The 23,409-nt window shown below is 56.1% G+C and overlaps 1 protein-coding gene across 3 annotated transcripts in view; it reads right to left on the minus strand.

Annotated features, from left to right (window-relative positions):
- Nucleotides 1-23,409, minus strand: part of UBASH3A (ubiquitin associated and SH3 domain containing A) — a 51,226-nt gene that overhangs the window by 12,307 nt on the left and 15,510 nt on the right. The window contains exons 7-14 of one of the 3 annotated variants that reach the window (XM_082720552.1): nucleotides 19,922-20,048; nucleotides 15,485-15,584; nucleotides 12,663-12,785; nucleotides 11,146-11,238; nucleotides 8,983-9,127; nucleotides 8,219-8,325; nucleotides 5,672-5,781; nucleotides 2,479-2,962 (exon numbers count right to left, since the gene is read on the minus strand). In XM_082720552.1, coding sequence (XP_082576678.1) covers nucleotides 2,825-2,962; nucleotides 5,672-5,781; nucleotides 8,219-8,325; nucleotides 8,983-9,127; nucleotides 11,146-11,238; nucleotides 12,663-12,785; nucleotides 15,485-15,584; nucleotides 19,922-20,048 — 943 coding nt within the window. In that variant the 3' untranslated portion in view covers nucleotides 2,479-2,824. Of the gene's footprint in view, nucleotides 1-2,478; nucleotides 2,963-5,671; nucleotides 5,782-8,218; nucleotides 8,326-8,982; nucleotides 9,128-11,145; nucleotides 11,239-12,662; nucleotides 12,786-15,484; nucleotides 15,585-19,921; nucleotides 20,049-23,409 lie in introns of those variants that run through there. The other 2 variants (XM_082720553.1, XM_082720554.1) reach the window with 2 other exon arrangements.

Here is a 23,409-nt window from a genome sequence, read left to right on the forward strand (position 1 = left end):
TGCTCCCATGGGGAATTACGATGGATAACGCAGAAGGTGTTGGTGGTGGCCCCAGACCTGTCACCACGCACGTGACCCTCAGAGGCTCCAGGTGCCCCGTCAGACCAGACTCAGGCTCCCCGGCCCTTGGCTGCCCGGCCCCGAGGCCATTCGGCCCCCCAGCACCTTCCATCTTTTGAAAGAGCTGGTGGTGGGTGGGGGAGAGGCTTTCCTCAGGGTGCCACAGGCCCGTGTGTTCACAGGAACACCGGCCGCATCACGGGATGCCCTGGGGAGGCCCCGGGTGGACCCCACGGGGCCTGCGGCAACGGAGGCCATTCCCAGAGGCCGCCAGCAGGGGTCAGTGTAGGCCTATGGATGCACCGGTGCGGCCCGCATGGAGAGCGCTAGGGTCTGTGTCTCGGCGTCTCCTTGAGGGTCTAATTGCAAACTTGCACCAACCGTAGATAAACGTCGGCCCGTCCCTCCCTTTCTCCAGCGCGGCTCTGTTCTCAGGGCCCGTCTTCAGGACAACGAGGTCATTCTGGAAGCGCAAAGGGACGGAACCGCGCGTTCCTGCCGTTGCATCAGAATGGGGGACTGGGGAGAACGAGAATGAGAAGGAAAGACGGAACTCAAAGACAACGGAGTTTCCCTGCTCCGTGGGGAGCCTGCCTCTCCCTCTCCTCCCTGCTTGTTCTCCGTCTCCATCTCGGCCGGTCTCTCTCTAAAATAAATAAAAAATCTTAAAAAAAGAAAAGAAAAAAGAAAGTGGAGTGTCTTGCTCTTTGGACCTTGGAGTCTGAGCTCCAAGCCCATCTCGTGGTCCCTGCAAACCCCCGCCTGCCGCCGGGCAAAGAGGATGGTCCTCCCTCTGGTTACCCAGGGCCGTGCGGCCCAGCAGTCTCATCCCCCGCCCGGCGAACCCAGACACCGCGGGACCACCCCAAAGAAGGCGCTGTTTGCTTGATTTGTGAAGGTTCGGGTCATTCTCATGGGGCAGCATCAGGCTATCTGTGGGGGAGGACAAGGGACGATTTCCTCCTGACCGTGGGCAGCTGTCCAGGCAGGTGAGGACTTCGCAGCAGGGGCTGCCCTCCCCATCTTGGGGGCCGGTTTGCTTTCTGGTCGGTGCCCGCTGGGAGGCGTGCAGGGCTCCCCCCTCAAGACTCTTGTGCTGGAGGCCAGGGGTGGGAGCGGCCCGTGAGCAAGCGGCCCTCTGCCCTCTGCTCTTGGCCAGCTGCAAACATCTTCATGTTGACACAGGAAGACAACGTCACAAGTGAAGTAAAACAAGCCACAAACATCTTGATGTGTTTCTCGGGAGATACGGCAGGACCGCAAAGCGAAGAGCCTTTTGTGTGGCCTGTGTGTTCTTTGTGACCTGGCTGCTTCCCCGTCCGGGTTCCGGGGGCCACCCTCTCTGTTCCTCAAGAGCTCCACGGACTGGGAGCCTCGCCTGGGAGATCTCAGGGGAGATCCGGGGATGGGGCTGGCACGTCCCGCCAGCTTCCCTCTTTGCTTGGTGAAAGGCCAGACACCGGTCAACCGGGGTCCCGAGCACCGGAACTGGAACACGGTGGGAGAGGAGGAAGGCCAGTCGGGGTCACGGTGCCACGGCGGGACTTCGTTTGGAACACCGAATGCATTGGTGGTGGGGACAGGTGTGCCCCGTGGGGGATGGGGGAGAGGACACCGCGGGGGGACGCCCATCCCCCACCCGGGCCACCGGCCGGACAGTCAGAGGCATCACTGGATTGGCTGCTTCCGGGCAGGGGTCCCCGTGGTGGTGGTGGGTCTCTCCTGTGAGTCAGGGCGGGACAGGGCCCCCTGTATGCAAAGCCACCTCCCCTTCCTCTTGACCAAAACAGAGGAAAGGGGAATCTGGCGAAGGACTGAACTGAGAGAGGGTCTCACATCCTCGTACTGGGGCCCCGGGACAAGCGGCCGGATGTGTGGGGTGTGGAGGGTGGACAGTGTCCCCCAAACCGTCGACATCTGAATCCCAGATCTGTGACCTTGTCCCTTCCAGGGCAAAGGGGACCCTGCAGACGGTGTAAGTTGTGGATCCTGAGAGGGGAGACCGTCCTGGACTATCGGGCCGGCCTCTGTAATCCCAAGGGACCTTATAAAACTGGGACAGGTCCGAGGCAGAAGGGGAAGGGGCCGTGGAAGTGGAGGGGCGGGGTGGGGGGCGGGGCTTGAAGATGCTGCTGTCTGCAGACCTCAGGAGGCAGGGACAGCAGGTGCCTCTGCAGCGGAGCGGGGGGAGGCAAGGGGACACCCCCCACCTCCGGGGCCTCCCCAAAAGCCTCTGGGAGGAATGCCGCCTGCTGACCTGTCTCAGAAATCCTGACCCCCAGAGCTGTAACAGAACTAGTCTGTGTACGTGTGATCAAAAATTTGTGTCGTCCCCAATTGCCACTCCGTGGTGATGTGGGAAACTCGTACCCGGGGAGGGGACCCTGAGCCGCAGCTCCACGCCTTCAAGCTGGCGGGTGGCTTCCTGTTCCATTTTATTGAGTATCAGACCCCATTCGGCCTGTGTGGACAGAGCCACAAAGTGACTGGGATGGAACGAGGAACAGGGCAGGGAGCCCACCGCATCAGAACACAGGAAACAAAGTGGGTGTGTCCTTCCAGTGCTCCGTGGTGGGTCACTGTGGCTCCTTCCGTCCCGGCCACATGGTGGGTTCACAGTTACCAGGGCTGCATGGGTGGGGTAATGGTCTCCCGGTGGCTGCTGCACAGGCGACAGCAGGTGGCCAGCATCCGGGGGTCCAAAAGTGCATCTCGTGCGTCTACAGCTCCCATGGGGGGCGCGGAGGACACGGGAGCGCGGCTCCTAGCTGCCCGGGAGCCAGTTCCGCCAGTTAAACGCCGCGTTCGAGCCGTGGGTCAGCGTCTTCACGGGCGGGCTCACCAGTTCCCACTTGCCTTCCTCTCGGTTCTCCTCACAGAAGCACATACCCAGGGAAGGGACCTAGGACGGTTTCCCATCGCTTATGAAGGTTTTACACCAGGTCTACACTGGCGTCGCTGCCCCAAACACGGCGCCTGCGTCTCACACAGCTGTCCGGGGTGGGCGCCCTGCCCCCCACCCCCATGCATGAGGAAAATGCCTGCGTTAATTGGCTGTCAGGCTGGGGATCCTGTGGGTAGGGGCAGAGGCCGGGACCCTACTAATGTCCTATGGGCACAGGGGCCCGGGGCTCTCCACTGCGAAGCACATTGTCCCGGAGCTCAGCAGTGCCCAGGCTGAGGAGACCCAGCGACCCAGGGACTGACTGACTCAAATTCGGCATCATGAGAAGGTGCTGGCATGGTTTTCAGGGCCCAGGGAAGTGAATTAGACCTCAACGCCTTCTTCTGCAAAGCGTTTGTGTAGATTTTTGGTTTTAAGGCTTTTTTTTTGGTTTGTTTGCATGTTTTGCTTTCCTCTTTCCCCTCCATTTGGATGCTTAGAAATTCCTCAATGAGAGAAAGTTTGCAGAAATGCCAACCCGTGGGGAGTTCCCCATGGAGGCTGGTGTTGACACAGGACAACTCTGTCCTGGTTAGACCTGGCGTGTGTGTGCGTGCGCATGTGCATGTAGGTCCGCGGGTGTAGGCACGCATGCACTCCGTGCACATATGTGTATGTGGGCACATATGTGGGCGTGTACATGTGTGCACGCATGTGTGTATGTGTGCATACATGTATGTGAGCACACGTGTGCACATGTGAGTGTACGTGTGGGGCAGCACAGTGCCCTGGGCTAGGGGAGGGTTGTGAAGGGCCTGCTTCCACCTGTCCTTGATCTGAAGGCCTGTGGTCCCCAGAGCCCCTTAGTAAATGTCTGATACGTGCAGGCAAGTCCAGCCGTTGGGGAGGGGGTGGGGCGGACACCAAAGTCTCAGGATGAGAAGGTCACGGGAATTTGGAAGTTCAAGGCTGTTGTCTTGAGAAGGGGAGGCCGAGGCTCAGGGGAGTGGGTGGGAGACAGTGGGGTTTTGGAATAGCACCAAACCTGCGGCTCTGTCAGCTACCGGCCGTTGTGTGGGGGGCCTGGAGCCCCAGGACAGCCTGCAAGGGTGTAGGATCGGGAGGCAGCACGGGAAGACGGGGAGGGAGACGGTGACATCTGCAAGAGCAATGCTTGGGGAAAGGGGGTGCAGGGGCCACCAGGAGGAGCCCCAGGAAACTGCTTTGTCATCCAGCACGGTGGGCAGGCTCAAGCAGTCCACGAGGGGTCCAGGACCCAGAGGGCTTGGGGATGTCTGGGTCACTGTTGGGAAACCCCACCTTGGATACACTTTGGAGGGGACGCATGCGTTCACACGGGTCCAGAGGGCACTGAACGAGAAGAGAGAAGGTGCACGCAGGGAGAGCTCTCCGACCACCCCCACCGCAAGGGAGGACCCGGCTTGACTGGGCTTTCCCAGGTGGGCAGGGCGGGCTCTGAAAGCCGGGGACTTTGCACAGGCTCAGAGCTGGTGCTGACAGGGGGTCCTGGGGTCTGCTCCTCTGGGGCCAAGCTGTGGCTGCTCACGGTCCTGTGACAATTTCGCACCAAGGAACCGGCTCAGGGACCCATCTCCCATCACGGGTACTGTCCACACACTGCACTCCTAGCCTCAAGGTCATCGGTCAACTGATTCATTTGATGGAAAGGCCACGGATGGGGGGCAAGTCTGGCTCTGAGTAGATCTTCCAGGCCAGAGCAGGGGTGGGTTTGAGCCCCAGTTTGCCTGCTTGGGCTCATCTTACCAATAGATAAAGCTGCCTCTGGGTGACCATCTGAGTGATGGTCAACAGGCAGGTGCAAGGTACCCACTGTCCTTCTCTACAAGTTGGCTACCTCCAAGTGTTTGCAGAGCCCCAGCCCAGCCCCAGTACTCACGGTCCTTCTCTACATGTTGGTTACCTACGAGTATTTGTAGAGCCCCAGCCCAGGCCTAGCACCCATGGTCCTTCTCTACATGTTGGCTACCTCCAAGTGTTTGCAGAGCCCCAGCCCAGTCTCGGTACCCACGGTCCTTCTCTACATGTTGGTTACCTACGAGTGTTTGCAGAGCCCCAGCCCAGCCCCAGTACCCACTGTCCTTCTTTACATATTGGTTGCCTACAAGTGTTTGCAGAGCCCCAGCACAGTCCCGGTACCCACTGTCCTTCTCTACATGTTGGTTACCTACGAGTGTTTGCAGAGCCCCAGTCCAGCCCCAGGCACTCGGGCTACAGAGAGTCCTGTGGGGTCCATGGCAGGCTGACTCCAAAGGAAGAGGGTGGGATTCCTTTCTGTCCTCCTGCCCCCCACCCCCACCCCTGGGCTCCCAGAACAAGCCAGGCCAGCCTTCGCTCTTTCTCTTGGTGTCCACATGGCTTACTCCCCGCTGGACCATTCGTCCCCACTACCGGAGCTGCACGGCATTACCGTATCTTAGTTTTTGTAATAATAACAATATATAATAATAGCAATGTGGGCAGAAAATGGCCAAAGTTGCCCTAGTGATGAGGGCATCAGTCCCTGCTCAGGGGTGCCCTGTGCAGAAGAGCAGGTGTGCCCACCCTCAGGAGAAGGGGCGGGCGGGGTGGTCCCTACTGCCCTGGGTGGCCTGGACCCTGTTTTCCTTCTGAGAAGGAAGTGTGATGAGCCTGTGGGCTCCGGGGCTTGACTTCATGGCCTGAATCTCTTCAGGGGCAGGCACGTACCTTTCTCACTAACTGGGCGAAGTCTCCACTGTCCCGGGGTGGCAGCCCAAGGAGCGGGCGCGTGCAGGAGTCCAGCGCCGAGCCATGGCTCACAATCAGGATGACGCCTGCTGTAGGGGAAAGCACACTCGGGGTCAGAGGGGGCACGGAGAGTGCCTTCTACTAGAAGAATGTCCCCAGCGTTACTGGGGGGAGCCACCTCAAGGTGCATGCAGCCTGAGAGAGCCCGGGGAGGAAGCGGCGTGGCAGAGCCATGTGTGCTTCGTCTGTGGGGCATCACGTTCACAGTCTGGGGCGGCACCTGCCGTGGGCTTCGGGGATGGGACTGTGCCGTGATTCAGGTCCCCACTTCTGGCAGGATGTTGTGGTGGCTGCCACCCAGGCTGGGTCTCTTAGCTAGAGAATCATCAGCCGGTTGGCCACCATGAGCCCGCTGATGCCTCTCACTTCGATAGGAACCTTCCGAGTCCACAGGTGCAGCGTGTCTCCTGCCGGCAGCGTGACTGACTGGAGGACGAAGCCCAGCAGGGGAGAGCTGGCCCAGACGGGCAAGTCCGGGAGGTGCCCTGCAGGGGGAGGCAGGTGACGGGCTTCCCCAGAGGGCTGTGGCTGACACAGAACAATCCGCTCATGCTGCCTCCTAACACGACTGTCATTCTCCAGCAGGACCAAAGCCCTCCTGTGTTATTTCCTGTTATTTCCTGTTCATTCCACTCGCGCATCTTTGGTTTCCCAAGTCACAGTGTGGCCAGGTGCCGTCCAGGAGGTGCACGTGCAGCTTGGACTCAGCCTGTGCCCTCAGCACGTGGGCGACTTGGACACACGTGCTCCAGCCCTCGGAGCTTCAGCGTCGTGAGCGGTACGTGGCAGTGACGTCACAGACGGCACAGGAAGGTGAGCAGTTAACAGATGACGTCCGTGGAGGGTTCCCTGCCCGGGGACTGGTAGGTGTTGGCTTTCACCCTCCAGCCCACCTGGATTTCTCATTCCTCCTCCGTGGCTTGCCACACAGGCCACCCTCCTGCCTTGCTCACACTCTGCCTCTGGGGCACTGTTTGCCTTCCAAACCCTGCTTGTCCCATGACTCAGTCTCTGCCACACGTGTGGCCCCGTGGACGACGGGCTGTGTTCCCTGCAGTGAACAGCACATAGATGGTGGTGCTCAGTGGGAGCGGGAGCTGATAAAGCAGATCTCCATCCCCATTTCCGAAGGCCTCACCCCTGTAGGGGCTCCTCAGAAGGGCGGAGCCTCCCACGGCCTCTGACTTTCAGCTCAGAACAGAGGCTTGACATGAACGGCTGGTAAGCAGTGGGCTGAGGAGGGACCTACTGTGCAGTAGAAGGCTCTGAAGTCATCTTCCGTCCTTCGGTGCTCTGTGGCAGTCAATGTGAGGACAGGGCTTTGGCCATTGATTAAATGTCACTAAGGTGTGGTTTGCAAAAGTAGCTTCCCAGGAGGCCGGCTGGTCAGAATAGCCAACATAAAGGAGCATCGTGCCAGCGTGTCTGGGGGCTGGGAGGCAAGGTTGGGGCTCTTCCTGCAGGGTGTTTGGGAGCGTGTCCCCCTGTGCACCAGAGACTCTCGGGGAGGCCAGCGGCTCAGCTCTTCCCTGAGAGCAGAGATGGTCGTCCCCCGCCCGCATACATCTCCATCCCAGGTCTCTGGGATGAAGGACGAAAGGACGCCGGCCAGGGAGGGGGTCTGCTGGTCCCTTAACACCTCCGGGACTCTTGTGGTGTAATTCAAAACCCGTAATGCTCCAGATGCTGCACACCTTCCCCAGCAGCACTCAAACCCCTTGAGGGTCGACCACGCGCTTCCTCACGCAGATCTCCCCCTCGGTGTCTCACTTGGCGTCTGACATGGCACGGTGTTCCGTACACCCTCGCTAAGCTATATATTTAAATGCTTAGTTTTTAGCTTTTTACTACAGACATGTTCAGAGAAGCCCAAAGAGGCCCCAAGGTGGGCCTCACGCCTGCCGGAGCCGCAACGGCCTGACATTTGTGCTTCGTGCGCCGCTGGGACTCTCCCCTGCCCCTCCCCCCTTGTCCCCGATGTCGTGGTATTTCAGGCTCTACCCAGGGTGGCCCCTGCCTGTGAGGACTTCCCGCCCTCCCACACTCAATCCGCCCCTGTCCCACCTCACAGGACCCGCTCAATCTCTCAGGTGACTACCACATTCGGATTTTTCTAAGGGTATCAGATGTTTGTGCCGATTGGCATTCAAATGTGGCCTGACCTCTGGTCCCCCATCCTTGGTCTCTTGTTTCCCAGGAAGGAGACGTGCATGGCCTGTGGTGACAGGCTGTCCTGGGCCCCATCGGCTCTCAGTCTCAGAATTGGGGACCCGGGGGGAGATGTGTTTATGCACCCCTGTTCCTGTGGACGCGGCCGTATGACATGCTGATTGGGGTGGGGGTGGGAGAGGAGGGGACACTGCTCAGTTCACGATAACGGCCAGTCTCCACCCCAGGAGTAAGACCCCCACCCCCGGGGGGCTGCCCATCCCCCGGAATGGAGGAAGGGGGCAGAGAGGCACTTACCATCCCGCGGGCAGGCGCTAATAATCCGTCCCACGCTCACCGCACACCTCTCCACGTACTCGTCGTAACTCTCGGCCGGCAGGAGGGAGGCGAGGGGAAACGCAGGCCTGAGGACGGGAGAGAGGACCCTGCCATGCTGGCCTGCTCGCTGTGTGGTCAGAGGGAGAAGGAGACGCCCTTGCAGGACAGCCCTGCCTCAAGGCTGCTCATGGTCCCCAACCAGCGAAAGGCTGACGTCCAATCTCCAACAAGCGCCCTCACTGAACACCAGAGGGTTTTGTGATGGCGAAGAGTGGGCCACAAGCAGAGAACGACAAAACTTGTCTCCTTGACCACGCGCCCTAGCCAGGCTCCTCCGGCTCTCGAGGCCGACCACTGGGCGTCCGTGTCCAACTGGGCAGAGTCAGTTTTAGCAAGACTCTTACTAACACGGTGACACGGGCTCCCCCATGATAGCTGAGTGACCCCCACATGTCCCATTCCCCCAGGTGATGTCCGGTCACTCCGGCCCGCGTTCAGCCGGCCGCTGCCAGGACAGTGTATGGAGAACTGCACCCCCTCCTCGTCACTCCCGCCCACCCCCCTCCCCCACTTGTCCTTGCCGTTTGGAGCGGAGTCCTGTCTTGTTCCCCCGTGACAACCCCCAGGGCAGCCGTCTCCCCAAATCCGTCTTGCTTACTGTCTTTAACAGGTGTCAGGAATACTTCTTGAGCAGGAGCTAGAGAAGCGCCCGGCCCCGGCAGAAGGCGAGAGGACGGGCGTACCTGTACTCCGTGCTGACGTTGAAGTTCGCCTCTTTCAGCTCGTCCAGGGTCATGAGAGCCGGGGTGGTTTTGCCCGACTCCCACTTCGTCCACTCGAAGATCCCGGGTTCCACTCTGATCTTGATTCTCTTCTCCAGTTTGAGCTCTGAGTTGGAACACAAGCGTTTGTCATTCTCAGAAAACATCCTTAAAAATTGTTTTCCCCTTTGCAAATACTGTTCTGTGATTACTCATAGCCGTGCTTTTTCTGAGTCAAAAACCACTGGGTGTTTGGGAGGTGACTGAGGTGCGCTGATGGCCGTCTGTCGGGAAGGGACCGGGGCTGGGGGCTCCACCGGCAGCGGGCTCACCCTGGCACTCACTCTGATGGTCCAACACAGCCCTGCAGCCGGACCAGCTCCGGGTCTGGTCCTTGGTCAAGAGCGAGAGCACACCCCATGGCCAACCCGATGGTCCCGGGAAGACGCAGCCAGTGGAGGAGCACACTGGTCCCGCCGAGGCCCCATCCTGACAAAGACCCCAGACCGAGCAGAAGGTGAAGGCAGAGGAAGCTGTCTCTTGGAACCCCCGGACTCCCCCACCTAGCCTTCCCAAGCGCTGTGTCCCTCAGCTAAGAGGACACCTGCGGCAGAAGGGCATCCCTGCGTGTTTTTGTTTGCAAGGAAGCAAATGTCATTCCGCTCAAATGCTGGAAATAAAATCAGTTCCCCAAACGCATTCCAGGTCCGTGGAACCGGTCCCTGTGCCAAAGAATGTGGAGAAAAGGGAGTTACAGGGTCTAGCCCGGCTTGCGGCCTCTCGCCAGCCCTTGGAGGGCCCCTGTCCACTGTGTGCAGGTCACGTGAAGGAGCAGTAGGAGAAGTGCCACAGTGGGCTTGGTCACTCCGTCTGTGGAGCCATCGGGCAGCCCCTGGCTCTGTGGGTCACCCTTTGGGAAATGGTCCCTCCAGACAGCCACTGACACGGTGTTGCAATTAAGGATAGCAGGTTAGCATCTCAGACGCTTGTTGGGAAGCAGATCAGTCATGTTCCAGGACCCAGGATGAAGGCCGAGTGCCCTCCTTTCTCTGAAGGGACCCAGGGTGAATGAACTGGTGCCTTTATCAGGCATCACGATAATAGTAAAGATGTTCTGCGCGTAGACCACGAGTCCCCGAGAGACCACATTGGAGACAATGTTGTTACCTCCACCAGGGACCATTTTGGAGAACTTTTTATCCCGCTTCTCAAGCCCACCCGTCGTGAGAGTGAGCTGTTCCCCTGCTCCTCCGTGTCTGCACCTGCAGGAAAGCCCCGGGGCCAGTCGGTGGGCGGGTCTCAGTGCAAACTCATGCTCTCGGCCTCAGTGGGCCTCAGTGGGCCTCAGTGGGCGCTCCATGCTGCCCAGCGGCCAACCTCCATCTCCCCGCCATGACCTGGCCCCTCTCTCTGATGGGCGTGTCATACCTTCTGTGTGTCCCCAAACCTCCAGGAGGCCTTCCCTTTCTCACTTTCAGCTGGTGGCCTGACTCCCTCTGTCTCTGAGAACGTGGAGGCAAGCCCTCCCCCGCCTTGGCACCCTGCTGCATCTGTGTCCACGAGCTCTGCCCTCCGTCCGATCGCTGTGCTCGACCTGTGCTCCCGCACCACGACCTACACCACACGCCCCCCCACCCCACACAAGGAGGGCAGGGGTCCAGCGGGAGATGCAGAACCAAGGTCCCCACACAGGCTGCCCTTCTTTGGCAGAAGCTGCTAAAGGCCTGCCCGTGGCTTCCTGAGAGACATCAGCCTTCGATGGTGCTGGACAGCTCCCGGGAACCCATCCTCTTGCCCTGGCAAGAGTCCTGGGCTTGGGCTCAGAAGGGACCACGGTCATTCTCAGCTCTCTGGGTTTCTGAACGTTCCTCCTCGGACTTTTTTTTTAACATGTGGTGGACGTAGGCTGAAGGTGGACAGCGTGATGACAGGCTCCTGGCACTCAGTTACAATCCTGGCATTTCAGAAATGTGGGGGGCTCAGTGCGTGTTAATGCTCTTAGAGGGCTGCTCCATGACCATCTTACGACTTCCGTGGCCATTCACCGCCCCTCACCCAATTCTTGCCCTGCCCACTTCCCTCTCCCCTTGGAGAACAGCCCTGAGGGCAGGGCTACAGCAGCACCTCCCTGCGGTTCTCACCCACCTTCCAGGATGTGTCTGGCTGTCTGCACACAGCGGAGGGCCGGGGAGGTGAAGGCGGCGGTCACTCTGATGCCACTGTCCAGTAGTGCTTCCCCTGGAAAACAGCAGGTGCAGAAATGCCTCCTCGTAACCGTGGCCTCCGATGGGTGGCTCAGTACCTGAGGGAGGCAGGGTCTTCAGGGGCCCCGAGATCCCCACCCCTGGGGCACATGCCTATATCACCCCCTTGAGTGTGGCTGGAAGCCGTGGGGACATGAAGTGGCCCTCCTGGGGCTGTGCTGTGTCACACGGCAGAAGGGGGTCAGGTGGGCCTGACCTATTCAGGAGAGCCCTTTAAAAGCAGAGATTTGTCTCTAGCTGTCGGAGAAAAGAAGTCAGAGAGATTCAGAGGGATGGGGATTTGAGGGCCTGAGGGGCTCCGTCGGTTAAGGTCTGACTCTTGGTTTCTGCTCAGATGGAGCCCCACCCACATCGGGCTCCACACTGAACACAGAGCCTGCTGAGGTTTTTCCCTCTCCCTCTCCCTCTGTCCCACTCCCCCCCCTGCGCGCTCTCTCTCTCTCTCGTCCTGGGATTTGACATGCAAGCGATTCCTACTGCTGGCTTCAGAGATGGAGAGGACCACACGGCAGGGAATGTTGGGGGCGTGGGAGTCGAGCACGGACCTTGGCAGATAGCCAGCAAGGGAATGAGGGCTTCAGTCCTCCAACCGCAGGGCACAGAATCCCCCCAACAGCCTTTTGGGAGAAACTGGAATTGCTTCCGAGAGGCCCCCAGTGGGCACTTATCCCGGCGGACACCTGGCTTTCGGGCTGTGAGATCCTGAGCAGAGAACCCAGCCTCGCCGTGCCTGAGCGTCAGCCTCAGGGAACCGTGAGCCGGCAGGAGGGTGCGGCTTCAAGGTCGCGTTGCTGCAGCAACGGGGAACTCAGCGCTGCCCGAGGCTCGTGGGAGGGCAAGCCTGGGAGTCCCGTTGCCTCTCACAAAACCAGACAGCCTGGTCCTTGGGAAAGAAGGGGTCTTTTCAGTAGGATATATGCACAGTGCCAAGGCCAGTGAGGCTACAGAGGAAGGTGTCACAGGCTGGACTGTGTCCCCCAAATCATATGCTGGGGTCCCGACCCCCAGGTCCTTGAGTGTGACCTTCCTCGGGCATGGTGCCTTCATAACCGTGGCCAAGGCACAACGGGGTTGCTGGCGGGGGGGGGGGTCTAGTTCATTCTGACCGGTGTCCTTGTAAAAGGGGGACACAGGGACAGTGGGGACAGAGGGATGTGTCTATGCGCCACGGGGACGGGCCCGGAGCAGATGCCCTCATGGCCGCAGGAGGAACTCAGACGACTTCTGGCTTCCAGAACCGAGAGAGAACGCGTCCCTGTTGGAGAAGTCACTCCGTGTCGGCGCTTGGTTATGTGGCCGACGGAGCCCTGCCTGGGCGTCCTCCTCAGCGGAGAGGGCGTGTAGCGAGGGCTGAGTGATAACCGCTGCTGTGAGCACGGCGACTGTCCCCACACGTACCTGCCATCCTGGACTGGAATATTCCACACGATGATAAGGGCGGGTCGTGCTCAAAGTCTTTGATTCCGTTTCTCCTTCTGGGCAGACTGTAAGGGAAGTTGAGGTCTGGCCGGTAGTATTTCCCTGAAGCAAGAATAAGCACCAGGCGTTCAGGTCCCCAACTTAGCGCATCTTTAAAACCCCCAAGATAGAGACCTGTATTGGAAGCGGGGTTATCCCTTAAATTGTCACCAGCTGTGTTTTTCCTGGAATGGGCTCTGTGATGTGGATTCCGTTGGAGAGAAGTTGCTCAAATACAGAAAACACAGGTTTTCACCTCAGGAAACGTGAGACCCTCTTTGTCCCCTGATGACCTCTCACAAAGGTTTAGTCACGCAATTTTCCTGACTAAGAATGGAGTGTCTCCATTCCTGGCTGAGCTTAACTTGATGGGGATACCAAGTTGGCACCAATTACAGACCTGAGATTCTGCGTGTCCCCATAGCCGGCAGTGTGCTATATTGTCTCCGGGGGTGGAGGGCCCACGGCTGAGTGCTCTTGCATTCTGCATTATTCAGCCGATTGCTGGGGTGTACCTGGAAATCAGGAGGACCTGCGGGGACTCCTCCCACCCTCTGTGTAGAGACTGTGAAGAGTTCGACCTTGAGCTCTACGACCTGACAGTCTGGTGCAAACCCTGCCCCCACGGATTGCTAACTGTGTGATTAGAGGCAATGGACTTAATCTGCCTTATCAGTAAAAGGGGGAAGTGATAGAGCTGTTACAGTGAGTCTCGGAGATATCGCCTGGGTCCCAGGGCCTGGCTCAGGGTAAGAGTCCAAGTGGCGGGCCGCATCTCGTACTGAATTATCCATCATTCCTGCAGAGAGCATGGCGCCATGTCCAGCCCTCACCTTCTCCCAAGCAGCCTCAAACCTCCTTGGCAAGTTCCCACAGCCAAGCTGCCTTTCCTGAAACCTGCTGTACATTGGGGGCAGGGCCTGTCCCATGCTCTGCCGGAGCGTGCCAGCCCAGCCCTGCTCACAGCCTCCAGCCCTTCACAAACAAGGGAGGCAGCCTGCTGCTTTCAATGCCTTGGTTTTCCAGTTCCGTGCACGGTTTTCCTGAAAGTTCCCTCGCTGGAATATCCATTGGCAGAGACATTGTTTGAAGAAAGGCCTTCTTTAAATACCAAATACATGTTGTATTCACTGGGAAAAGCAGAATTTGTTTTTTTGGTTTTCGTTTTTTCCAAGAGAAGATCCACTGACTGTGTTGTCTTCTCAAAGGCATCTGTGATCACAAAAGGTCGACCTGCTTCCGCGTCGGTCCCTTGTCCTTGTTGATGCTCTGTCTGTGCGAGTTGGGGAGCAGAGCTCAGAAGAAGACAAGGCTTTGGTGCAACGTTAGGTTCTGGTGCTGAAGAACCTTTCAGATGTGGGGGTGACCTGGCCAACAGCATTGAGAAACGAGGGGCTGCATGAGGTGTGGGAATTTGGCCCAGAAGTGAGCTGAATGAGAAGGGTCAGAGGAGAGGCTGACCGCTCGCTCCCCCAGACACCCCATTGTAGCATGATATGCAGAATTTGGACAAATAAGACCATCAGTATTCACTGCAGGGCCACTCTGCCTAGTGCAAAGAACCACCAGGAGCCTCCTTCAGGCTGGGGCTCTCCAGCACCTTTAAAGCCCTTTCCCCTGTAGGTGACCTGGGCTTTTGTTTGGATGACCAATATCTTTCCTCTTTTCATGGTTTTGGAGCTGGTTGGCTTGGGCTGGTCCTCACACCAACACCGCCACTCGCACACTGACATCAGGGGCCATTTCAGTCCGTGGTCTCAGTCATTGTGGTCTTACAAGAACGTTTCTTCTAACTGCTGGTGTGAATGCCAACCTATCCGCAGCCACTGGCCATCCTGTGGTTTCTCGCCGGGGTCTCTGATCCATCTTGTTTGATAGAGACAACTGTCACATCCCTTCCATGGGTCCTGCAGATACGTTCGGTCATGATGTAATCTGCTCAGAATTTTCCCGGCGTGTGCTGGTCATCCACCAATGGTTTTCCCCAAGCATTTCCCCCTCTTCTCAGCCCGCTGGGCTCCCGGAGGAATTCCAAAAGAGCTTAGCTAGCCCAGGTACTGTGAACCTAGGTTCATTCAATATCTTCATTTATATAGTTATCTGTGGCTTTGAAATCATGGCATGCTGGGCTTTCCGTTAAGGGGTGTGCGTGGGTACAGATGCGGGTCACTAGTAGAGACTGTTAGTGGGTGGGCTGCATTTACAAGCCCTGTCCTTAGTTCTTGGTGTTCTGGGGGGTGACCTTGGGGTACACAAGATGCATGTTCAAAATACATCTGTCCATTGAGCAGCACAGTTAAACATTGTAGGGAAATGACCACAGCAGTGAAGAGTCGCTCAGAGAGATACAGCAACGAGCCTGTGAGATAGGGTTGTTCCAGCAGCTGAGGGTTCAGAGACCACACGGCACAGAGACCTCAATCCTCTCGAGTCAATGCTGCCCACCAGCCAACTACCACGTGTGTGTCCAGAAGAAAGACGACCATCCACGGGTCACACCGGCAGATTGCTTACTGTTGGCAGCCATTCCTCCACCTCCCACACAGCATGTGAGGTAAGATACTCCCAGACAGCGAGCACACTCAGGGTATAAGTATACATCCCACCAAGAAAGATGTGGCACCCCTCCCACACATACTATCTCTACACAGTCGCTCTCAAGAACCGTACCACAGGAGAACGGCCTCAGGAAGTTGAGGAGGGATGCCATTTGTTAGCTCTACCTTCTTTCTGGGCTTCGATTCTGTCAGGATGCTACCTACCATCTGGAGTGGAGCACTGCTGTAGCCATGACTTCCCGAAGATTTGGTCCACTCTCTCCCCATGGCGCACCACCAAAACACTCCTTCTCGCTATCGTGGCCTGAGATGATGGAAGCAAAGACACATGCATTTTTACATCTGCGTTCTTAGACTTTCTCAGTGGGCACCTCTCCCTGCCATCCCACGGTGGCCGAGAAAATGGACCTCTTTCTTCCTGCCTCAGTGGCTACAGCCCATTTCACCAAAATCATTGCAATGAAAGAAGGTTAGGAATTGCAGGTAGAGATCTCTTCAATTTCTAGCAACTTTTTATTTCCTGGGCATTATAACACTACCAAGGAGATGAAAAGCAGTAGGAACAGCCCATACCATACAGAGCACGTCCACTTTCCTACCTTTCCATGTCTTCCAAGTCCTTACTCCTGTCCTAGTCCTTCTGGGCAGCTGTAACAGGACGCCACAGCCTGGGGGCTCAAAACCAACAGACATCTCTTTCTAACAGTTCTGAAGCCTGGAAATCTGAGATCAGGGTGCCTACATGCTTGGGCGAGGGCCCTCTTCTGGGCCAACTTCTTGTTGGGGCCTCACAGGGTAGAAGGGGCAAGGGAGTCCGTGGGGTCCCTTTCAGAAGGGCACTAATCCCACCATGGAGGTTCCACCCTCCCGACCAACTCACCTCTCCGAGCCCCCACCTCCTAATGCTAGTACATTGGGATTTCAACATGAATTTTGGGGGGGGACACAAACACTCAGACCAGAGCATCCCTCCATAGTTACTTCTTAGGACATTTTTTATATCCACACATTATCATATAATAGATATTACATATTTTCTTTCTATATAGATACTATTGTTAGTGTCCTGGGGGCCCAGCATACTGGCAACATGCCTGTCAGAACGTGGGAGTCACAGACTCCCCAGTAAGGGAGCTTCGGCTCTCATGGGTACCAAGGGACAAACATGGAAAGACGAGTCATAGAAGAGGTTGGGATACAGAACTGACAGTATGTGCCATGGGAGGTGGGCTGGGGGGACTTCAGGTTGGACATGGAACTTGGTCATCCCTGGAGCCAAGGTCACTAAGACGGACAGGCCAAGGTCACCGGCATGGATGGGTTCCGGTAACCAGGGATGGCTAGACCAACCTCATCAGGGACGGCTGGAATGGGCATCTGGGTAGGAGGCAGCTCTAGCTGCCGGTCTGCTCGCCCCTGCCCAGCTCCTTCTCCCTAAGTAGAGCCTTCACTCCCTCTCCCTGTCTTTGGCCTCTACAGCTCTTTGAGGCTGGGCTTAGCGTGAAAGTGAAGAGCTGGTACTTTGTGTGTTTTTGCTACTGGGCAGCGTAAGGAAGGGAGGTGGTAAGACGTGGCCTTCCTCAGTGTGGAGTCCCTCGTGAGCCCCAGCCCCGCTCTGACTCCCCTAAAATCTAGAGGGGAAAATGCAGATACGTTGACTCCCAGGTCCCTGTGGGGGCAGCAAGACCTCCGGACTCAGCCAGTGCTCCTGACCATTCCCTTTCGGGTTTGATTCTGCTCACAGGGCGGAGCCAGGAGGGCCCTGAGCTCGTTGGCAGGTGGGACCTGAAGTGGGACCATATGTTGGGAAGCAGCGAGGAAATGCTGAGAAGGAGGTGGGCACCAAGGTCACCCGCCTCCCAGGGTTTGTTGGGCCAGCATCCCAGGTAGCTCCTGCCAGACCCTCCCGTCTCTTGAGGAGTCCACAGCCCTCTAGGCGATGTACATGGTCTGACTGCACTCGGGTGTGTGCACGAAAATATGTGTGAGCCTGTGGAAACTTCCAAATCTCCACGTGCAGATTCTTGGTGCCTTGGGGCCAGTTCTCCGCAATGGACACAGGATCAAGGCAAAAGAAAGATTATGACGGTGTCTTCCTACAGTGTGCAGCTCGGCGGTGCTGGGGACGAATGCCCCTTGACGGACAGAGCCCCAAAGGGAAGTTTGCCTCATTGTCTTGCAGTCGTGAAGGGCGGCTGCTGCCTATGGGCGCCAGGTTGCCTTTCCCCAGGGGAATGAATTTTACCATAGCTTAGCCCCTGCCCCTGTCAAGAGCTGACCTGCAGGCAGATTGCAGGACACACGTGGGCTCCCAGCTTGAATCTGCTTCCTCACGATTTCCATTGTCAGTACTGATGCATCGGGTGGAGGTTCTGAACTTAGAGCATTCTCTTCCGCAAGGAGCTGAGAGCATTTGAACTTTGAAATGCAGAGCTTTGAGATAGGAATATTGAGATAAAAGGCAAGGTCCTCGGGGACTGGAAAGGCCTCACTCCTGGGGCCTCGGGGACACCAGGACCGCATTGCCTCTTTAAATGCGAGAGGTCCCAGGGCTTCTGTAGCAAAGCATCACCACCTGGGACTTCAAGCAAAAGCCATGCAGTCATGGAGTTTGGAGGCTAGGATTCCAAAATCATGGTGTCAGCAGGGCCGCTGCCTCTGAGCTTTGAGGGAGGGATCCTTCCTGTCTCTCTCCGCTCCTGAGGCCCCAGCAGTCCTTGACCTTGGCTGAGACACTCCAGCCTGCCCCGACACTCACGGGGCCTCCTCCTCTGTGTGTCCGTGGTCTCTCCTCTTCCCGGTGGATCAGACACTGTGTTTGTCTCTCCTAGGGGCAGCTGTGATTGGATTTAGGGCACATGGGGTATTCCCCATTAAGACCTTTAGCTCAGCCTTTGGGCAAAGATGCTTCTTCCTCATAAGGGAACACTCACAAGTTCCAGGAACGGGGGCCTCCTATTTTGGGGGGCCAGTTTTCAGCCCACTAGTGTCTGCATATTGAAGCTGGTACCACAATCTTTTTTTCCTCTACAGGGAAGGGTGAGCTCAGACCAGGCGAGAAGGGCCGGCCTCCGGGGGAGGCTCTGTGAGGTTTTCACCCATTTAAAGTTGCAGTGAGTTCGGATGTAGGCCGAGCTATGAGCTGACCCTTCCATTGCAGCTTCCCGTCCTCCATCTGGAAAGGGGGGCATGGCCTCAGGGAACCCCATCCCAGTCCGTGCCTGCTCTCCTGCACCCCACTAAGGGGCCCAGTCTGGCCTCTGCTGTGCCTTCCAGAGTCTGGGCAGTCTGGGCCGGGAAGCCCTGTTTTTGTCTGTCTCTGGCTTCAGCCTGGCAGCCGCTCTGTCTGGGGTGTTCCCTCCAACTGAAGACCTGTCTGACGGGAACGCTCTGTGGCCTTCCTGGGATCAGCGTCTGGTGCTCAGCCCTTGTCTGGACCCAGCGCACCCCAGCCTGGAGGGCGGGTGGCTTCTTGGGGAAGGAGGGTGAGTTTTGGATTTAGGGCGATTGGATCATGAGTTCTGATTAGGGCGTTCAGTAGGTCATTCTGTGATTCACCCAATGAGACTTGCAAGCCAGGCCCTGAGCCAGGTGCCGAGGACACAGGGATGAGCCGGACATCGTGGCCCTGCCCTCTGCGGAGGGACAGACTCTCAGCACCGAGGGCCTGGCCTGCGGTGGGTACCTGGCCCCATGTGATCCTCCCAAACGACAAAGTTCCGGGATGCTTAGGTGCCTGATTATCCCCTGCAAGCTTCCTACCCTCCATGGGTCTCAGTCTTCAGTCCGTGAAATGGGGACTAACATCTCCCATGCAGTTGGAGGCGGCTACGCTGAAATCCTCATGTGCTGTGGGGGCACGGGACCCAGGGCGTGGAGGGACCCCTTCGGAAACGACGTGGTCAGAGAAGCATCTCCCCTGAGGTGGGAAGGGGTCATGGGCTAGTTGCAGGAGTTGCCCTGCCCCCCTGGGGGTTCCTGCGTAAGGAGCCGGAAGGCCAGGCTGCCCACCACCCAGATGGCGCCAGGGACACCATGTCACTTGTTTGCTTTGGGGGAGGGGCTGTCTGCTTCATGGAGGCCCTGCAGGTAGCCTTTCCTCCTGGACATGCCCCACACAGGTGGCAGGGCTCATGTGTCCCTGCTGTGCCCCAGAGCCTGGCCATGTGGCTGCCTGCCTTCAGAGTTACCAAGGACCAGCCCCCTTTTCTCCCCCAGTACTGACTTGAAAGACCCCCATCTTTGGTGCCCTGGGGCAGGTGACTTCTTCAGGGCCACACAGCGTGCTGATGAAACAATTGGCGTAAGAGTCTGGGATTCTGGGCAGGGCTGTGTCCCCACATCTTCCCTGTCCCTTGTTCTGGCACAATGACCCACTGAGTTATAGACATGTGCTGTGTGTTCCTGCGACATCCAGAAGGCTGCCTTCAGGAGCTCACAACCTGGCTCACGGTATGGGGGGGTCCACGCCTCTGCCCCTGGGTGGATGGAGCAGCACGGCCAATGTCTCTGCACTACAGGGCAGAGTGTGTTGCAGAGACATCTGGGTCTGTAGCTGTACCGAGGGCCCAAGACTACCATGGAGTTAATAGAAAGTGTGGCTTCCCTTCGCTCATCTTATAAAACAGAGAATTCTGTCACCTGTAAAGCTTGGATGCTGCTAATGTCCCTTGATGTCTGTGAAGGGTGGGGTTCCCCGTTTCGCCGGCTGCTGGCCTCACCGTCCTTTCTGGACATCAGGTCCATGGCCAGGCTGAAGGTGTAAGTCCTGCGGGAGAAGAAACAAGTATGCTCTTGCCATGAAGACACAGGGAGGCAGCTGTCTGCATCTGGTCATGCATGTGCGTGGGGACGTGCATGACAGGATGGGCAGGGAAGGTCAAGCATGAAACACAACCAGGTGTGCAAAGAGCCCAGGGCTCAGCACATAACAAATCCCGAGTAAATCCCCTTGTGGGCTGAACTGCGTCCCCTCGACATTTACAGTCCTGACCCCCCTCATCTCAGAGTGTGACTCTATTGGAAACAGGGTTTTTAAAGAAGTAAATAAGGTAAAATGAGGCCAGGTAGGGTAGCCCAATTCTATTTTATAAGAGGAGACAAGGAAGTATGGAGAAACACCAAGGATGCTGGCCCAGAGGAAAGACCATGAAGAGGCATCAGAAAGGTGGCCGTCTATACGCCAAGGAGAGAGGCCTCTGGAGACCAGCCCTGCCCACACCCTGACCTTGGACTTGCAGCCTGCGACTGTGAGAGGAGAGATGTCTGTTGTTTAAGCCCCCAGGCTGGCGGATGTGGCACGTGGCCCAGGCAAACCAGGGCACATATCTACATAGATTCGCCTTCTAAAATAGCAAAGGTGTGAAGATAGGTGTGGCAGGGACACAGGAATGGGAGACACATAGGAAAGGAGTGGGTGATTTAGGAAGATGGTGGGTAAAACAGGGCCTGAGAAGTTGATGAGGAAATTGCCACTTGTCCAAGGAACCAAGAAAGATACCATGAGGTGGGCACACATTTAGGGGACTGGGGGGGATGGAGGGAGAAGATGACAGCTAAGCAGAGTCACGTGAACTCCGGGACATGAGGGGCATCGAGTGTGTCTGGAAGGAATGGGGGAAGGGTTAGAAGAGGAGAGTGAACGGTCACTTACATCCTCTAAGAATAAGCAAATGGCCAAGTTCCCCAGGGGAAACTCATTTTATAAAAGGGGAGACATCTTTATAAATTCTATTTTAAAATAATCTACAATCAACACCCAAAACACAAATAATCCAATGAAAAATGGGCAGAAGACATGAACAGACATTTCTTCAAAGAAGATATCCAGATGGCCAACAGACACATGAAAAGATGTTCAACATCACTCATCATCAGGGGAATGCAAATCCAAACTACAATGAGATACCGCCTCACACTTGTCAAGATGGCTAAAATCAAACACAAGAAACAAGTGTTGATGAGGGTATAGAGAAAGGGGAACCCTTGTGCACTGTCGGTGGGAATGCAAACTGCTGTAGCCAGTCTGGAGAACAGTATGGAGGCTCCTCAAGAAGTTAAAAATTAAACTACCCTACCATCCAGCAATTATACTACTAAATATTTAACCAAAGGATACAAAAATTCGGATTCAAAGGGCCCATGCACCCTGATGGTTATAGCAGAAGTATTTACAGTAGCCAAGATATGGAAACAACCCAAGAGTCCATCAGCTGATGAATGGATAAAGAAGATGTGGTATTTATACACAGTGGAATATTACTCAGTCATAAAAAAGAACAAAATTTTGCCATTTCCAATGACATGGGTGGAGCTACAGAGTATTATTCTGAATGAAATAATCATTTGGAGAAAGACAAATACCGTATAATCTCAGTCATGTGTGGAATTTAAGAAACAAAACAAAGAAGCAAGAGGAAAAGAAAGACAGACAGAGAGAGAGAGAAACCAAGAAACAAACTCTTAACTACAGAGAAGAAACCCATGGTCACCAAAGGGGAAGTGGGTAAGAGGATGGGTTAAGTGGGGGATGGGGATTAAAGAGTACAGTTACCATGTTAAAAAATACATAAAAAACTTAAAATCTACATCAGAACAGACAAAAAGAGCAGTAATTAGAAAGGGAAATAAAAAAGGGTTTATGTTTCCATTTGTTTTTAAGATAAGCATGTGTTTGTTTGCTGGTGGGAATGATGAGAGAGAGTCTTGGGAATGGTAGGTGGTGCTGGCGTGGTGCCCTAGCAGGGCCTGGGATGCCCAGAGGGATGGGGTGTGGGGCACGGTGGGTTGGCACCCCTGGGCAGGAGCTCAGACTGCATAGCACAGTCTGATGGGGGAGAAAGGCATGTGGGCCTAAGCTGCATGTGGGCAGCCTGGTGGCCAGAGCTGGTGGATATTCTTCTGACTGTTCACCTGCCACAGTGACCAGAAGTGGAGAATCCAGTAGGTGGCCTCTTGGTGAAGTGAAAACTTCAGAGACAAATCCGCTGGAGGACAGAAGTGCCCGGCCACAGCTGACATGGCTGCAGAGGAACTGCGGGGGGAGGTAACGGGCTCACACACACCAGGGTGGTTGGGAAGGATGCACTGCTCTCCCTCCTGTGTTCTGAAGAGCATGGTCTCCTCTTGCTCTTCCAACTAGAGTCTGCTGCATGGTTTTCTACACCCAGAAGCCTTACATTCTAAGCACTTAATAGTCACTATTAAACATCGATTGCCAGGTGTCTGACGAAGACTCCTTCTGCTGCTTCCATGCTTTCAGTGCTCTCCTCAGACCAGAAATCAGAAGTAAATTCACTTGAAGTGCCTTTTACTTTATATGATTTTCTGTTTCCATTTAATTCTTGGCTTGGAGTTCTGCGTGTGAGGGGAGACCACATAAAATACCATTCATTTTATACCCATTTTTCTTTCTGATGCTCCAGCAGCTGTGAGCAGGCCCGGTCTCTGCTCTGGTACATGTTCTGCTCCACGGACCTGCTTTTCCTCCTTCCCTCAAACCAGGACTCAATCCTCAGTTTATAACAGGTTTTTAATATGTGTGAAGTAACTATCTCTTCTCATCATGTTTATTTTTCAACATTTTCTCAGTTCTTCTTCCATTTATTTTGCTAGATATGCTTTTCAACCATTCAGGGAAGTTCCAGCAAATGATCCTGTTGAGATTATTCCTGGAATTTCATTAAATCTGAAGATACAGTGAATCCAGGAGGAAGTGATACATTCCCAATTTGTCTTCCTCAACCATGAATGTGGTGTGAGTCTACATCTTCCCTCCGTGTGGGAATGTTAATGTTTCTCCCATAGATACTTCTATATCTTGGATTCTCCTGAACCACTGCTAGTCCCGATGCGTCCATGCTGAGACCTGACCAGGGCCAGAGGCTGGGGTGCAGAGCAAACACTCAGAGCCTGGGGTTCCTCAGGAGTGTTTGCCCTGCACCCCAGCCTCTGGCCACCAGCCTTCCACTGCCACCTCCACCTCTACCACTGCCACCCCCACCTCCACCACCACCACCTCATGCCCCAGACCATTCGTGCCCATGTGGTGAATTTGGTGAACGCATTCTCTAACTGTCTGCAGGTTGTACCTTCTCTAGTCAGGTTGTCGCCTTCCCCCACGTTGTGCT

This window comes from Mustela nivalis, assembly GCF_964662115.1.
Source record: "Mustela nivalis genome assembly, chromosome: 1".
NCBI classification, from domain to species: Eukaryota; Metazoa; Chordata; class Mammalia; order Carnivora; family Mustelidae; genus Mustela; species Mustela nivalis.